This window comes from Phoxinus phoxinus (assembly GCF_949152265.1).
Source record: "Phoxinus phoxinus genome assembly, chromosome: 7".
In the NCBI taxonomy this organism is placed as follows: domain Eukaryota; kingdom Metazoa; phylum Chordata; class Actinopteri; order Cypriniformes; family Leuciscidae; genus Phoxinus; species Phoxinus phoxinus.
The window spans coordinates 33,880,446-33,892,705 of record NC_136882.1 but is presented as its reverse complement, the minus strand read 5'-3'; the positions used below and the strand labels follow the sequence as shown (position 1 = coordinate 33,892,705).

Here is a 12,260-nt window from a genome sequence, read left to right as displayed (position 1 = left end):
AGTATTTGAGCACGTTTCTGTATTTGGTTGTGTTGTGAGTATTTGCAGCACGTTTCTGTATTTGGTTGTGTTGTGAGTAGGCTATTTGCAGTGTGTTTCTGTATTTGGTTGTGTTGTGAGTATTTGCAGCACGTTTCTGTATTTGGTTGTGTTGTGAGTATTTGCAGTGTGTTTCTGTATTTGGTTGTGTTGTGAGTATTTGCAGCACGTTTCTGTATTTGGTTGTGTTGTGAGTATTTGTAGCACGTTGCTGTATTTGGTTGTGTTGTGAGTATTTGCAGTGTGTTTCTGTATGTGGTTGTGTTGTGAGTATTTGTAGTGTGTTTCTGTATTTGGTTGTGTTGTGAGTATTTGCAGCACGTTTCTGTATTTGGTTGCGTTGTGAGTACTTGCAGTGTGTTTCTGTAGTTGGTTGTGTTGTGAGTAGGCTATTTGCAGTGCGTTTCTGTATTTGTTTGCGTTGTGAGTATTTGCAGTGCGTTTCTGTATTTGGTTGTGTTGTGAGTATTTGTTGTGTTTTTCTGTATTTGGTTGTGTTGTGAGTATTTGCAGCACGTTTCTGTATTTGGTTGTGTTGTGAGTATTTGTAGCACGTTGCGGTATTTGGTTGTATTGTGAGTATTTGCAGTGTGTTTCTGTATGTGGTTGTGTTGTGAGTATTTGTAGTGTGTTTCTGTATTTGGTTGTGTTGAGTATTTGTTGTGTGTTTCTGTATTTGGTTGTGTTGTGAGTATTTGCAGCACGTTTCTGTATTTGGTTGTTTTGAGTATTTGTTGTGTGTTTCTGTATTTGGTTGTGTTGTGAGTATTTGCAGCACGTTTCTGTATTTGGTTGTGTTGAGTATTTGTTGTGTGTTTCTGTATTTGGTTGTGTTGTGAGTATTTGCAGTGCGTTTCTGTATTTGGTTGTGTTGTGAGTATTTGCAGCACGTTTCTGTATTTGGTTGTGTTGTGAGTAGGCTATTTGCAGTGTGTTTCTGTATTTGGTTGTGTTGTGAGTATTTGCAGCACGTTTCTGTATTTGGTTGTGTTGTGAGTATTTGCAGTGTGTTTCTGTATTTGGTTGTGTTGTGAGTATTTGCAGCACGTTTCTGTATTTGGTTGTGTTGTGAGTATTTGTAGCACGTTGCTGTATTTGGTTGTGTTGTGAGTATTTGCAGTGTGTTTCTGTATGTGGTTATGTTGTGAGTATTTGTAGTGTGTTTCTGTATTTGGTTGTGTTGTGAGTATTTGCCGCACGTTTCTGTATTTGGTTGCGTTGTGAGTACTTGCAGTGTGTTTCTATAGTTGGTTGTGTTGTGAGTAGGCTATTTGCAGTGCATTTCTGTATTTGGTTGTGTTGTGAGTATTTGCAGTTATTTGTTTGCGTTGTGAGTATTTGCAGTGCATTTCTGTATTTGGTTGTGTTGTGAGTATTTGTTGTGTTTTTCTGTATTTGGTTGTGTTGTGAGTATTTGCAGCACGTTTCTGTATTTGGTTGTTTTGAGTATTTGTTGTGTGTTTCTGTATTTGGTTGTGTTGTGAGTATTTGCAGCACGTTTCTGTATTTGGTTGTGTTGAGTATTTGTTGTGTGTTTCTGTATTTGGTTGTGTTGTGAGTATTTGCAGTGCGTTTCTGTATTTGGTTGTGTTGTGAGTATTTGCAGGGCGTTTCTGTATTTAATTGTGTTGTGAGTATTTGCAGTGCGTTTCTATATTTGGTTGTGTTGTGAGTAGGCTATTTGCAGTGCGTTTCTTTATTTGGTTGTGTTGTGAGTATTTGCAGTGTGTTTCTATATTTGGTTGTGCTGTGAGTATTTGCAGTGCATTTCTGTATGCGTTGTTGCAGCACATGTGTTGTCAAATTGATTAAAATGTTTTCTTAATTTGCTGGTGTTTTATCTATTTACATGTGTTTTCTTCATTTGCAGCCACTGATCTAATGATATTATATAGATCAGTGGTTGCAGCGCATTGAACTCTCTCGGCCACCGTACAAAAGTGAAATTTACTTGGAAGATAACAGAGAACTCAATTAAAAGTTCTGAGCTATGAAGAACAACCTCTGAACAATCGTAAAAAAAGAGAGAATAGGACTGGTTTTAAACGGCTATTTTTAAGTCCATAATCAGTGGCCATTGTCCATTGTAGGGATTTTCTTTTCTATGATGGAGAGAACCTAATTACTTATCCTGAACGCATGTTCACTTATCTCTGAGGGAGTAATACATTAGATGAGAGATACAAAGAGCCATTCTTCTTCTGTATGCATTTTAAAATGATTTTATTTCAGATTATATCATAACATGACTTTAGTTCTCAGTTTTTTTTTTCATCGATCACTTTAGCCATTTATACGAGCGCTGAACTGAACAAGCATGTCATGCAAGCAAATGCTGGATGGTTTACCAGACACAAGCGCGGTACTATTAGATCTTTGAAAATGACCTGTTTTTCCCAGAACTCTGAGGACTTTGGTTGACCATTGCGGTCAGCATGGAGCATCTGCCCCAGTGTAGCTCTCTGGAACTGGACTGACTGGCTCAGCCTCAGATTTCTGAGGCTAATTGCACCGCTGAGGTTATCTGATCCCATTTCACAGTACCGAGGGACAGAAGGGGGACATTTTTTAGTCAAGACACATTCCCTGTCCTCCGCATGGAGAGACAAGATCGTTCATCAGTCAACATCAGTGCTAAAAAAACTTTATAGCTACTCTTCGATAAGCATCAATCAACAAACAAAAACATGTTCTGCAACACTGGATGCAACAATAAGTAATGTTAATTTAGTAATTTAACCACATTAATGAAGTTATGTTACTTATTTAAGCTATCCAGTCTTACAGATCACATTTACCCCTCCTTCATATCCTCAAATTATTTTGGCTTGGAGCATAATGAAAAGTAGGTGACGATAATTGTTTATTTCTAGAGCCTGTTTAAAAATAATGAGCAGAACATCATTAGCATCAATAATGAGTCATTATGCTGAGACATGCTCAGCTCTTCTACTAACACCTGAGACTCGGAGTAGGAGCCTCTGGTTACAGAGCCACAGAGAGAGCCACACACACTTCCAAAACTGTACGTCGGCATAAGAATGAGCATAAGAACAGTTGTGCATTGCATGAAATGCTTCTTGTCGTATGCCTGAATTAATCTGCAGTGTTTTCACCAGGACAAATATAACAAGGATGTTTTTTTTGTTTGTTTTTTATAAAAGATGTTCACCCAAAAGTGAAAAATCTGTCTCCACTTTACTCACACTTATGTTGTTCCAAACTGGTACGACTTTCATTCTTTTGCAAAACATAATAGAAAATATTATGAAGAATGTTGGCATCCAACAACACTGGACCCCATATAGGCTATATATATATATAAAAGGTGCTTTTTCTACACTGACCTTGACGGAAAAATTTATGGAATTGATTTAAACAGTGAAGTGGTGAATACTACATTCTTATTGGTAGCTGAATGCATAAATTAGTCAAAATATATTGAATTTAAATAACAACAAACAACGCTGGATCCCACTGACAAAATTAAACAAAAAATAATACGAAACCATCAAAAGTTCTAGTGGCGAGTTCTATACCCTTATTGGTAGCTGAATGCATACATATTGCCAAAATATATTTGTATTAATTAACAATCATGCAAGGAGCAAGAGATGTGTGCAATGATGGAAATCTGCACATACTACTTATATTGTGGGCTGACCAAAACCACAAATTATACAGTAATATGCAGTTTTTGAGTTCATAGATTCTTTAAAATGCTATTTAGCAAGCAGATTGTCTCGTGCACGCCAATCAGCTGGCTTGTGTACCGAACACAGTCAAAGTTCAAGTGTGTGACCCCTCTGTATTGCAATAGGGATATACAGTGTCACAGTCTAATTGCACACAGGGAACAAACAGACGCTGCCTCCTTTGTTTGCATCCTGGGGGCTTGAAAACGGCAATATAAAAATGTAAATATTGGGATTTGGTGTGTGGGTCTGGGCACACAGGCTTCCACAGGCACAGGTGGAAAATATGCTCTCGGACGCCATGCTGGGAACCACATGGCCCCACACAACATGGGGGCAAAGAGTGGCTTGCTGACCTGGCACGGGCTTTCCGTAGTTGGACCCCTTTCAAACCACGGTATTAGTTTCATCTGCGAGAGCGCTGCACGCATCAACAATGAGTAGGGAGAAGATGAGACAAAGAGATTCTCAGCCAGACTGAACCCTGTGAAAGCAGGTGAAGATTTAAAAGACATTCATGGATATTTACTATATGGAGACACAATTCATATTTTCTAAAGGAAGGAGTGGTGCTTACCTGTAAAAAATGCACTTGATAATAGGGTGCTGTATAGTCTATGAAAACTTAATATTTTATGCAGTGTTGATTCTTAAGCAACATTTTTACTCCAGAAGATCTCTTGTTGTCAATTTTACAGAGTTTTAAATGCCTTCTGGCTAGAGTATCTAGATATGGCTTGGGTCCCTCCTTCAATGTGATATTTGTTGGCCATTTTATTGTCTACATTGCAACAATTGTTAGTCTAATCAATTAGAAAGGTAACAACACACTCCTCCTCAACTGGCTGCAGGTTTCATTTATGTCTATGGGATGAGTTGATCATGAAGTTTACATGAAGTTTAGGGTTTTGTTCAAATCACTAATCTTCAGTATGAGCAATGCTAAAGGTGATGCTTCAAGCAGCACTAATAAAATCAATGCATATGCATCAGACAACATGCATATTGAAATCTCACTGTAACAAAGTCTAGCAGCTCAAATCACTCCCGGTGTAGAATTGATTCTTTTTGTCTATACATTAGTTGCATGATGACATGATGTCAGGCCCCCTGCGTCTCGCCTTTGCCGGAGCGCTGCTGAGAGGAAGCTTGTATCCATCTGGAAGCAATAAAGTTTTCTAGAAGAGTGCACAGTTTTATTTAATCTCCCCATGTCTCACTGTGCCTCAAATGAAGGGCTGTTCCCATCTTGTCATCTGAAATCAGCCTCATGTGCGCCAGAATATGACACTTGCCACGCTGGGGGCCACAGACTCGTCGTTCCCTGCTTTGTTTTCTGCTCTCTGGATATCCACCTTGTGAGGTTCAACATAATTGCTATTTTCAAACTAATTAACTAATTTCCTAACATATAGCTTTTATGACAACCAGCAATTCCTAACATAAAGAGCTAATTGAAAATCAGTCACAAAATTATTTGTGTTATACATGTGGAAAATTAAAACTAAAGGGAGAACCTGTACACATTTTTGTGCAACTTCAATTTAGGCATTTAAGTAAATGTTTGCAAAGACAGGCATCACTATTACTATTTATCCTTGGCTTAGTGATTTGAACAAACTCCTATTGTAAGGTATTAAACTTTGACACACAACTCATTCTGCAACATTTGTGCGATGGACATGAATAATACCTCAAATCCTGCGGCTTGTTGAGGACAACATTTCTATTTGGGCCAGTAATCACCATGCAATGCCCTAGCAACAACACAGAAAACCACAAATTCAAAACCATAGTACGGTTGCATAGACAAGCACCATTTACATTTCTATATGTATATTATATACACACAAAAATTGTAGGAAAAATTTTAGCAACCAACACGATCTCATGAAAGTGCGTATCTATTCCACGAATGTTATTTCTTGTGCCATTTATATGCCATAAATGTTGTGCGCATATATATACGCACTGAAAACCCTTGGTTAAAATTAGGGGTGGGGAGTGCGTGTGTATTACACGCCATAAAACTATTTTGGCCGTATAAATGGCACGAGAAATAACATTCGTGGTATAGATACACACTTTCATAACTCGCCCGACTCTACTGTACAGAATTGAATTTCATCAAGCCTGGTTTTATGTAATCCAGAAAACATGAATCGGCAGCCAGTGATGATAGCATGTGCGTGTGTGTGTGTCATCGCTGGCTGTGAGTGGTGTCTACACACAGAGACGCATGTAATTGTCAATAAGAGAGATGAGCTCTCCGGAGACGACAGATCCATAGTCAGTCTTCAGGAGGGCTCCGTGTTATATGACCTCGCGTGTTACCAGACGTGTCATATTGATTTGGCCCTTTGCAGCCCCTTTAGACCAATGACCCTGAACATATGGCCCTTCTTATTTGTGAACTTGTGTGCCCTGCAGCAGAGGCACCAGCGGCAAAAAGTCTTCTTCAACCCCCTTCTCTATCCCCAGCTTTGCGTTTTTTTGCATGGATTACTCTCAAATCCCTTTTAGATCACACAAAAGAGGTGTGACAGCTTTTACAAGAAATCTACATATTCTGTCTATGCATCTTAAAGGTGTGTTTTGCATCATTTTGGTTATATACTGGATGAACTTGTTGGTATGAGTGTATGCCACAGGTAATGCACTAATCATATTTACATGGAGATCACATTTTCCATTTAAAGGGATAGTTCAACCAAAAGTTACAATTCTGTCATCATTTACTCATGTTGTTCAAAATTGGTATTTACTTTTTTCCCTGGAACATAAGAGGAGAACTTTTGAGAACTTTATACATGCCTAATATACATTTCATTATTATTGTCATTGGCTGAAAAAAATGTAAGCATCACAACTATTTTCATCAATGCTAATAATAATGAAATGTATATTCCAAAACCAGACAAGAGTGCAAAATAAGCAGAAATACCTTGCATATGCATGTCTGATTTCTGTTTATTTTCGTGAAAAAATCTCCTCAATCCTCAATTTCTAGACTTTATACAACTGTATGTATACATGTATGTATGTATGTATGTATGTATGTATGTATGTATGTATGTATGTATGTATGTATATGTATCACATAGCAACCGTTATTATATAGGCTTATATGAAAAAAAAAAAAAAGGGAATAAAACAGTGGCTTTTATTGCTTAACCTTATGAAGCTTCCTCTTCTCACCGCAAAAAGAAACTGGAACAATCAGTCATGAGCAAATGACGTTGGTAGTTTTTTTAATGATTTTTTTTTCTTTCTAGCATAATTTTAACTTATGTCAGCTTTCTAATACTACTTGCGTTAGCTTTCTAATTGCATCAGCAAAGCCACGTCAAGAGATTAATTTTGCTGCCAATTTTAATGCAGTTGTTAAAGTTGCATCATTATTCCCTTAAAAATAGATTAGCAAGTGTGGAGCTGTAAAGTGGCTAAAATACAATAGAGATATGAAGAAAAAAAAAAGTGTGTGTAAGCAAGAATTTATGGTCTCCCAAAAATAGAGAGAGCACAGTATTAGCAAAAAGTAAAGTTCCGATTGTGTGGCCTGTTTTAGAGCAGATCAGCAGGAAACGCTGGTCAGTCTCGTGCTTTACCAGTATATCTCAATCTACATCTCATTGCTTCTACTTAGCGGGCAGCTCATTTAAACTCAATTTTCCTTTTCTTAATTGGGGGGACTAATTGGGTCCTATTGCCAAAGCCTTAGAACACCAGAGCCCAGGCCAACCTGACTTGCGCAGTGCACATGCTGACAACCGCGGCCTGAAAAGAGCAGTTGAACAGCAGCATTTGGAGTCTCTTTATTAAAAAGGGTGGACATGTGCAAAAACTGCAACACAATTAGCATCAAGCAGATAAGTCCTTCTTTAATCCTGTTTACGGTCGGCATCAGGCAGATGTGCCAAGATTGATTCAGACAGGGCACCGGCTTACTGTAATGTAGCAGAGGAGAAGCCCCCCCCCCCCCCCCCCCCCTTTTTTTTTTTGGCCTTGTCCCGTTCTCCCTCTGCACCCTTCAGGACCCTCCCTCGCTCTCTCGGAGGCAGGTTCCTGTACACAGCCGTTAACATGCGCCACTTTGTCATTTGCCCTGGCTCAAGGAAAGCTCTGCCGGGAGAGATTATCTCCTATTCCCACTAATTCAATTGACTCAGGGTTTTGTAGAGTGACCACAATGAAACGAAGCTCCGGTGTTAAATAAATGGTGTGGCGGAGGTATAGAGAGGTTCGAGCAGAAGCCTGAGTAGGAACAGATGGCGGCTGGTGTCTTGCGCAGTAATGTGAGAGGGTAGTTAATGTTCTGAAACGTTGAGGTGCGGCTCGGGGTGCTCCTAATGAAGAAAAGCTTTCACACGAGGAGAGAGACTGTCATTTAGAGAGGCAGCAACAGAACTCGGTCCATCTTAAGGCTCGGCGACAGATTTCAGTGCGGTTTAATTGGAGTTTGCCTGTGGGTAATCATTTACAGCGGGGGGTCAGGAGGGAACAGGAAACTCACAGCCCATCGTAACGCTGGGGTATCAAGTGCAGCGCTGTTAAAAGTCTGAATTCCCACCCATTAAACTTAATTTCGTTGTTTGTTTTAGTTCTCATAGAAGGCATAGTTGAAAAAAAAATGTATTCTCATTTAATCGCCAACTTGTTGTTCCGAATTTGTATGCAATTCCAGCTTCTGTAAAACACAAAAGAAGAAAATTTAAACATATTTTTATCCATACAATGAATGTCAAAGGGTCCTGATGTTGTTTTGGACCCCATTGACTTTTATACTATGGGCAAAAAAAGAGTTCAGAAGCTTGGGGTCAGTAAGATTTTTGTTGTTGTTGTTGTTGAATTTTTATTTTTTTATACTTTAATTCAGCAAGAAAAGGACACAATAAATTGATAAAAAGTTACATTAAAGGCTTTTGCATTGTTACAGAAGATTCTATTTTAAATAAATGCTGTTTTTTTAAACTTTCTGTTCATCAGAGCAGCTCAACTGTTCTGGTTCTTGATGCACTGGTTCTGGTTCTCAATGGTTCTTGAGCACCAAATCAGCATATTAAAATGATAAATAAAATAGAAAATGGAATAGAAATTAAAATATAAAACGTTTATTTAAAATTGTAATGATATTTTATAATATTATTACTATAATGTTTCACTGTATTTTTTATCAAATAAATGCAGCCTTGAGCATGAGAGACTTCTTTAGAAAATCTTTCAGACCACCCACATTTTTAATGATTTTATACAGGTAAATGTATACATTTATACAGGTTTGTATGGAGCCCCTTAATGGACAATGGTGGTCGGAAGAAAAAAAAACGAGATGGGAAGAAAAATAAAAAGTCCATTCTTTTGCGTTTTCTCGCGAAATATTTGCATTTCCCTAAAAATATATGCGTTCTCAAAGTTTCTCAGGGGAACGCACAAGTTTTTGTGGGGCTCCGTAAGTTTGGAACTACAAAAGAGTGGATACATGATGACAGAATTTTATCCCTTTAAATTCTTTTAATTTTCAAGTGCAGTTTCTTTGTAATCAAAAGAAGAAGAAAAAAACACAAATCAACATACAAAATGAGCTGCAAGTCATTTTGTACTACGAATGCAAATCCACAGCATTTGAATAAGTGCAGAAAAGTAATGAACCTCTATTCACACTGGCCTTTACATCTTACAGTCTTTAAATTAAACAAGAGATTTTATTACTGCCTTTTGTGTGTTTGCTTTAGCTGACCGTGATGTGAAGAAGCAGGAGGAGTATGTGGAGCTACAGGATGTGTTTGCTGTGAAGGTAAAGCGGAGACGCTCCGTCGGGCAGCAGACGGGTGGAACTCTGCTGGGCATCACACTCTTTCAGTGCAAGAAGAAAGGGCTCAAACTCAAGGACCACGCCATCCACTTCAACAACCTGAGCGTGGACCACTGTGAGACTTGGTTCCAAAGCCTTAAAGAGATCCTCAGCGGTACGTTCACACATCAGAACAGTTGAACATCCACCAGACACTGAAAAAATATCACATATCAAGCATTAGCCATTTTAGAATTATTTTATCTTGGAGCCTCGCTGAATTTTATGACGTACATTTATGACATGCAAACATTAACCTGGTCAATATTTGCTTCATTTTATATTTTATTGTGTTTGCTGACATTTATTGAATAAAGACTGCTCAACTCGGTAATGAGTTGGACACAATTACTCTGTTCATGAAATTGCATAATTGCACAATGTAGGTGGGATAATTATGGCCCCGTAAAACATTGTATAAGAAATTGTAAAAAAAAACACTTTTCTATTCTGGTTTAGATGGGTTGAAGAGCTTGGAGCTTTGTCTGGTTAGAACATGTTGGATCCTCCTTTTATACAAGAAGTCAATAATGGAACAAACTAGAAAGTGAACTAATACAGTTGACTAGAAAATCTACCTATTCAGACTTAAAAGTTTACCAATATACAACAGTAATAGCCTAGAAAGTTTACGAATGTACAACAGTAATAGCCTAGAAAGTTTACAAATGTAGAAAGTTTACTAATACAAAAAAATCTGACAATTGAGTTAAACACACAATTCACCTCTAAATAACAATTTAAATAAAAATAATTCACTAGTAAATCTCGGCCTTTTTTACACAAATACTTACAAGAACCATTTTACCCACATATTGTGTGTGCTGTGTACACCACTGCTCAAAAGTTTTGGGTCAGTAAGATTTTTTTTTTTATATAAATAATAATAGTTTTTTTTGTTTTTTTTATTAACAAGGATGCATTAAATTGGTAAAATCTATTTCAAATAAATGCTGTTCTTTTGGACTTTCTATTCATCAAAGAATCCTGAAAATTTTCACAAAATATGAATATATTAATAAAACATGTTTACACTTTATTTTAAGGTGACATAGTTACATTGTACTTACTCAAATAATGTACTTACTATAGTTATGGTTAGAGTTTGGTTTAGTGTTAGTTTCTTGTAATTATGCATAATTTACTGTTTCAACATTGATAATAATAATAAATGTGTCTTGAGCTCCAAATCAGCATATCAGAATGATTTCTGAAGGATCATGTGACACTGAAGACTGCAGTAATGATGCTGAACATTCAGCTTTGCGTCACAGGAATAAAACTATCAGTTGTTAGTCAAGTTGATAGAGCTATTTGTATAACTCATTGGGCTGCCTGTGTAGATCGTTCTATTTCAATCAGAATCCTGCCTAAGAAGACAGCAAGATAGATCACTAGGTTTTATCTACAAATATATCTACAAATATGATGTTTTAGCTGTGTCAACAACATCCTGGCTGCACAAAACAAAGTCATGAATAAACTCCACGGACTGGATTATAAGGTACGCTTGTCGAGAGAGCCGAGGGGCACCATCTCCTTTGTGTGATGACCATATCATTATGTGGTGTGCCTGATGGTGGGGGGGGGTCGGAGGGGGTCTTGAAAAGGGTGGTGTTGGCCGCAAGGACCTGCTGGATCAGACTGGAGGAACAGGTTGGTCCTACGGCCTCCCTGGAGTTTGTAATTATCTGTGCTTCTCTCACTAGCGTTCACTGCCAAGACAGGCCAGCGGCCTGCCTAGCGATCGCTGTGCTGCACGGGAGACAGGTGTCCTTCCAAATGCGTCAGAACTCTTCATTCTCCGGTTCCCGAAAACCTGGGGGAGGGACACAAGGAGGAGATTTAATAGTGGGGGATGTCTAAGACTCTCCCGAGGACCAACAAAATGATTTATTCTTTCATAAGCAACACTATAAACTTCCTTCGTCAGCTAAATGAGCGTTGAGCATTCAGACGCTGCCTTTGTGAAAATGTGCATGTGTAATCTCCGTTAATCCCGGTCTGCAGAGAATGCAGCACTGCACATTATCGCTGAAATAATCTAGCCTCACAATTAGGCTGAAAGTTCAATTTCAGAAATCCTCCTTTGCCCGCTGTGCGCCCCACATAAATACTGAACACGGTACAAGTACACTATATTTAAAACTGGATTGGACATGGGATAGGAGTTTAGGACTAGATAATGGTGAGGGGGAAATCTCTGGAAAGTGTTTTTGTCCGATGAGGGCCTAGTCATAATGCTGTATTAACACCAGCTAATCCCTGGCATTTCAGTTACAGCGCTGAATAAGAGGTGATGTAACAGCAGTGCTCAGGAGGTGCATTACTCACTGGGAATTAGGGAGGGGATTGTCCAGGCCTCACAACTTTATACCATCAAGCCCTTCCCCCACCTCAGTGAATCTTTTGGCCCTATAACTTCTTCACACGAAAGAGTTCCTGAGCTGTAGCCCTTTAAAGATTGAAATGCTGGCTTTTTGCGGGTAATTGTGAGTGAGGACTGCATGTACTTTGGGCAGAACATGAATTAATTAACATAATTAAAGAATATGCCTTGAGGGAGCCTGGAGGAGAGAGGACATGCTTATTTAGTGCTGTGAGGAGAAAAATTAATACACAAAGATGAGATTCATTGTGTCTTACAATGGAAGTACATCGAGACATTCCAAAAC

At 38.4% G+C, this 12,260-nt stretch overlaps 1 protein-coding gene across 1 annotated transcript in view; it reads left to right on the top strand.

Moving 5' to 3' along the window:
* Positions 1-12,260, top strand: part of cerkl (CERK like autophagy regulator) — a 59,912-nt gene that overhangs the window by 5,303 nt on the left and 42,349 nt on the right. Inside the window, exon 2 of the mRNA XM_079618665.1 lies at positions 9,467-9,700. Within this exon, the coding sequence (XP_079474791.1) occupies positions 9,467-9,700 (234 nt within the window). The remainder of the gene's footprint in view (positions 1-9,466; positions 9,701-12,260) is intronic.